Raw genomic sequence first — 6,000 nt, 5'->3', positions numbered from 1 at the left:
TCAAGGTCTGTAGATGCAGAGGCCGAGGGGACACAGGTAATGCTAGCAGCAAAGCCTCCCACTGAGGTGTCTATAGCCAAGGGCTAAAGGAGCCAAAGCTTTAAAGGAATGTCTACAGGGATTAGACAGGGGGGCTTGTGGAACTGGGCAGCCCCGCCTTCAGTTCAAACTTCTCCATGCTCAGATCTGACAAAACGAGCCACTCTTGCAGGCCCCACAGCAGAACCTGAGGTGGGTGGGGCTGTGGCCCAATGCTCACCTCAAATACATGCGATCTTGAGTTCACAGAAGGAACCTATGATAAATGAGCTTTACAGCACCATTAGCCTTAAACCAGCTTGGAGGTGGGGGCTGCTCTCTTTTATAGAAAACAAGTTCTAAGAATTCAGATATCAATGCCCTTTCTGACAAAAATGATACTTTATTATAATTTTTTTTAAATCACAGAACTCCAGTCTAACTATCACACACATACACACACACACACACACACACACACACACACACACACACACACACACACACTCACACTCACTGATCTCTGGTGCTGACTTTCATAACCCTCAAACTGGCTCTCCTCAAATTGGCTAACAAGTTATGCCTCAGGGAATTTTCCAGTTCAACCCATACTCAACTTGGAATACCAGGGATCAACGGTCTGGTTTTGTGCATACGTCAGTGATGACAGCTGGTACATCTGCTGAAGAAATCATTTCTGCTGGCTCAGCACCGCAGAGCTGTGGGCACTGTGTGGTGTGCTAGAATATGGATTTGCATGCCAGTCACAACCCTGCCAGCTTTTCTCTCTCTCCTCTCACTGTTCTGTTGAGTCTCTTCAGGGGCTCCCTTAAACACTAACAAAAAGGTTATCTATCTACTGGGTAGCAGGTGGCTCAGACCAGTACCAATGCTACATACATGTGAAGTCACTAAGCTTACAACTGTGGGTTTACAATTCAACATAAATACTATTCCAAAGTAAGGAAACGAATGCCTTGCCTGGCTAGGGAAAATGCTTGATTCGTTCTAAAGCTTGCAATCCATGGTGGACTTTTGTTTCATGATACACTCCAGACAATCATGAGGCAATCTGTGTCACTCTCACTACTAGCACAGCACCCTTTCCTGTCTCCCTCCACACACAGAAATAGCTTCAGAGCCCAGCTGTCACATCTGCGGCTTGGATCACCTGTGATCTCAGGTGACGTATTCCCAAGCTTAGTTAAGATCAACTATGTAACTACGATGCTGAGATGGGGCCCTCACCTCACAGCAGAACCCTCAGAACAAGCTAAGAGCTGGGCCAGCTACTCTGACGCCAGCAAGAGAGAACTTGCCAAATGCTGAAATGCAGGTTAAGTAAGCACTGCTGCTGCCTTCAAACCCACGTCCCTTTCTTCTAGTCAGGAAACCGTCGTCAGGAGGGCCCTGGCCTGAGTAAGCCAGTCTTCTTCACAGAAGTAGATATTTTAGAGATAGGAAACGCATTTTACCACGTCTGTTCCCAGGACAGACCACAGCCACAGAAGCACTTTCCAGAGTCCGTCTGCTCCAATGTCTATCTCAAAGACAAAGGCAGCCAGCCTTCATGAGGTACTGACGGATGTTCTGCCAAAAATATTCTCCTTTCCCTAAACTTTAAGTTGTCTTCGAGTTCAACTATATTATACATATGTTCTTTTCATCAGCAAAAAGGTGACTTTTTTTTTTAAACTCCAAAACCAATGATGTCTATGTAGAATGAAGGTAGAATTTTGGTTGGTTGGTTTCTGTAATTCAGAACCTAGATGAAATCAAAAGCTCTGCAATGGTCTGCACATTCATGTCTTCCCAGGGTCCGTTGCTCAGCTCACATGAACTCATCGGAATCGTTACCATCCTGCAGGAGACAAAAGAGACCGTGAGGCCTTGAGCCCGACAGACAGTCATAATCATCATGCGACCCGCTGCCCTTTCTCAGTCCGACTCTCAGGGTGCAGGGCTGCAGAAAGCAGCAGGGCTGCAGAAAGCAGCAGGGCTGCAGAAAGCAGCAGGAAGATGACTGAGCTCGCCACAGCCTGCTGCCATTAGCTCTTATATGACCCAGGAGAGTGGACACAACCTCCAAGTCCCTCCAGTTACTTTAACTTCCAAGTAATAATGTAAAGCCCACCCCAACTGGTAGACTGTGGGATGAAATTGTGACTCTGCTAAAGAATGATTTATGCTAATCACTTAGCATAAATCCTGAACTTTTAAAATAGAGTGACTGAGAGAGGGCTATGGAGCCTCTTCTCCTGGAGTGACTTTACTCTCTGAACACAGCTCATGTTATATCAGATCATGAAACACACACACACACACACACACACACAATTTTAGAAAAGGATTAATCCTCCACAAGTATACTATATGAACAGTATCTTGCTTCCTTATGCCAATAACACTGTCATATATAAAATATCTGTGCCCTAAATCTCAGTATTTTGAACCTTGTGGTTTCCCTAGATTTGTGATTTCACATGATGAAAGCTAACTGTTTTCCTTCCCTTTTTTTAATAGGCAAAGTCCTTAAGAAGCCAAACATGGGCTTTTAATAAAGCTAGCCAGCTTGGCCTCTTCCATACCACAGCACATGGGTAAAGGGCATTCTTAGTGCACAGCTGATACGCCCCAGCTGCCTTACAGCAGCACACACTGGCAAGACTCTTCCCTGGCACAGTGGCTGGCTTGAGCAACACTGGTCACTGCCTGGTTCGATTTCTATCTATTATTGTTTAACACCAGTACTACCAGAGGCAGGGACAGGACTTGGGGTTCTTTTTCTTTTAAGGACCCTTGTTGGAAATGGTAGGAAGACAGTAAGTGAGGGTAGAAAACGGTAGTTTCTATAAAGGCTGTTTTTCTCTGGCTTCATTCAGTGGCTCTCTCTCTCTGCTGCTCCTCTTCCCCCATCTTCTTAAAAAATAATTATTGCCGGGCGTGGTGGCACACACCTTTAATCCCAGCACTTGAGAGGCAGAGGCAGGCGAATTTCTGAGTTCAAGGCCAGCCTGGTCTATAGAGTGAGTTCCAGGACAGCCAGGGCTATACAGAGAAAAACAAACAAACAAACAAAAAACACCAAAAAAAATTATTTTAGGAGCTAGAAAGATGGTACAGTGGTTGAAAGCACTTGTTACTCATGCAGAAGACCCAGGTTCAATTCCTGGCACCCGTATGGTGGCTCATCAGCATCCAGAATCCCAGTTCACGGGATCCAACATCTTCTAGCCTCTAGGGCACTGAACGCATGTGCCGCACTACCACACATGCACAAAACACCTACACAAAAAATAATAAATTAAATTAGATTAATTTAAAAGTACGTTTTAGTGTATGTGTGCCATATGTATGCAAAAACCCTTGGGAAGTCAGGAGGGGACTGGATCCCCTGGAACTAGAGTCTTAAAGAGATGTAAGCTGCCATGTGGGTGCCAGGAACAGAGTCCAGGTCTACTGGAAGAGCAGAAAGCTCTGCTTACTACAGAACCACGCCCCCAACCCATGTGCTGCTCTTTTACTAGGACAATGGGAAATGTGCTAGTAGGACTGCATCAGAGTCCTAAACTTTAGGAACAGCATCAGAAACATCCGATGTCAGCTTCTGTACACGGTCAGTGAGGACAGACAACAGTAAGGCCACCCAGCTGGTAAAAGGGACAGTGCACTCTCCATACAGGGGCCACTCACTGGATGTGTGGGCAGGTGATCTGGCACCACAGGAATGTTTAACTGTGTGTCTGCGGTCTGGGACTGTCCTTGGACAACTATCACATTTCAGATTCCCAGTCCTCTACTAATCAGCTTAGACAGGCCTCTTGTTGCCCAGTGCTAACTGATGAGCAAGAAGAATGCAAGAGCAATGATATATGCCTCCAAGCACACATAAAAAAAGGACTAAAAATTACAGATCAAAGCAGTTATGCAATGGAAAACTAAGCATTCTGATGAGCATCTAGCTCGTCTCAGACAGAGACCAGTACCCTTCCTGATGAGCTTGTACAGTCCTATCTCACACAAGTCTCAGCCTCTGGATGAAGATCAGGGGTGCACACTACAAATCAGGTTGTACAACACAAGATGGTAACAGAGCAGAAAATGTTCTAAGGAGACTGAAGCTTTTTCATTGGAGCACCTCACACAGGGCAGCAAGTAACAGAGCAGGGGGGAGGAGGAGCATTTTTCTCACACTGAACACTGTAGTCTTGAGACTCTTAATTACAGTATCTGTGCACACCCATGCATGGCTGGTCCTTTGCATCTGTGGGGTCTATTTCTGCAGATCCAACCAAGCACAAAGAGCACTTAGGAATCCCACAAACACTCTTTCTTGTCAGCATTTTGTAAGCACTACAGTGTGACAACTATCTGCGCCTGCATTTATACTGTATTTGGTGATAATAGTCAGAATAAATCACATGGGGAGATAAAACATGAGTTACATGAGAATAATTTTCTATTTCATGAGGGTTTTGGCTGGGCAGTGGTGGCGCATGCCTTTAATCCCAGCACTTGGGAGGCAGAGGCAAATGGATTTCTGAGTTTGAGGCCAGCCTGGTCTACAGAGTGAGTTCCAGGACAGCCAGGGCTACACAGAGAAACCCTGTCTCGAAAAACCAAAAAACAAAAAAAACAAAAAAACAAACAAACAAAAAGAGGGTTTTGATCATCTACATATTTCAGATTTTAGTATTCCTAGGGCCTTGGAACCAATGCCTCAAAAATTTCAAGAGATGGTATGTGCAAATGTATGTGTGTGTGTGCATGCACACGTATACATATGAGCATATACATGTGTACATATGCACGTATGTTTCCAATTCTAAAAGAACATGTAAAGCTCTTAAAGATCCACTGTGGGAACAACAGGTACAAGGCTGAAACACAGGCCAGATTTCTGGTGGAAAGCCACTTCTAAATAACGTTTCAAGAAGTTTTCAGTCAGCACAGCAGAGACAGGACCATTAGTTTTTACTGAATTTGACTTGGAATCTATCACAGGCCTCTGCTAAGGTTAAAATGTTCTGAATTTCTAGAAAGCCAAGAATAATATGCAGAGGGCTAAACAAACTCAGGACTTCAAGTAAGGACCAATGACAATTATCTATGACACGACCAAGTCTAGGATGAGGGCACACCCTTGTTTATAGGCTACGACAACCTCATGAGGTAATGTCTCTACACAGAGCAATAATCCCCCTAAAAAGGCTAAAAATGTAGTAGGCTCAATCCAGGGACAGTTTAAATCTCCTGACTTCACATTCAGTCCTGATGAACTACACAGTGTTATTTTGGAAATTTTCAGAAATAATTTACACAGCCACCATCTTGATTCATAAAGGAGCCTCAAAATTTTAGCTTTGTGGTAGTCAAGATGTATTCTTACCCATTCCTGGACAGGCACCAGACATGAGCAACATTTAAAATCCTACTGACTCCAATCATACACTTAGCTTGGAATTTGAGTAGATAACCTTAGGTGGGAAACTGAGCCACTTAGCAGAGCTTTCTGTAGTAATGTAGAAATGGTTCCTTATCTCTGCTGAAATAGTAGCCATCGGGCCACACAAAGCTGATATGGCTGAAGAACACAGGCTTCAACCTTAATTTTCATTGAGACACCATTTGCAATTCATGTCTAGCATATCTGATGATGCAATCTAAAGCATACATTCTAAAAGCTGTATTGTGAAAGAGCCTGAGCCAAATGTGCTGGTGCCTGCTTGTAACCCAAGCACTTGGGAAACAGGAGCCGTGAGACTGTGAATCTGAGACCACGCTGGGTAAGGGGAGGCTCATGGCAGCCTGAGCAACAAAGGGAAAACCTGTCTCAAAAACAAAACGAAACCCTGAAACATGTCAACAATTATTCCAAGTCCTAACAAGTATGACAAGAATCAGTGCTGGTATTTAGGCATATGGTCTCATATTTGGTACATTTATTTGGTACTTTTATTTTTAATTGAAAGGGGTAATATC

General features: G+C 44.2%; 1 protein-coding gene across 1 annotated transcript in view; it reads right to left on the bottom strand.

The window, feature by feature from the left end:
• Positions 1–404: 404 nt before the first annotated feature.
• Positions 405–6,000, bottom strand: part of Ccdc25 (coiled-coil domain containing 25) — a 29,303-nt gene continuing 23,707 nt past the window's right edge. Inside the window, exon 9 of the mRNA NM_145944.5 lies at positions 405–1,879. Within this exon, the coding sequence (NP_666056.1) occupies positions 1,850–1,879 (30 nt within the window). The 3' untranslated portion in view covers positions 405–1,849. The remainder of the gene's footprint in view (positions 1,880–6,000) is intronic.

This window comes from Mus musculus, chromosome 14 (assembly GCF_000001635.26).
Source record: "Mus musculus strain C57BL/6J chromosome 14, GRCm38.p6 C57BL/6J".
Classification (NCBI taxonomy): Eukaryota; Metazoa; Chordata; class Mammalia; order Rodentia; family Muridae; genus Mus; species Mus musculus.
This window is presented reverse-complemented; position numbering and strand designations above follow the sequence as displayed.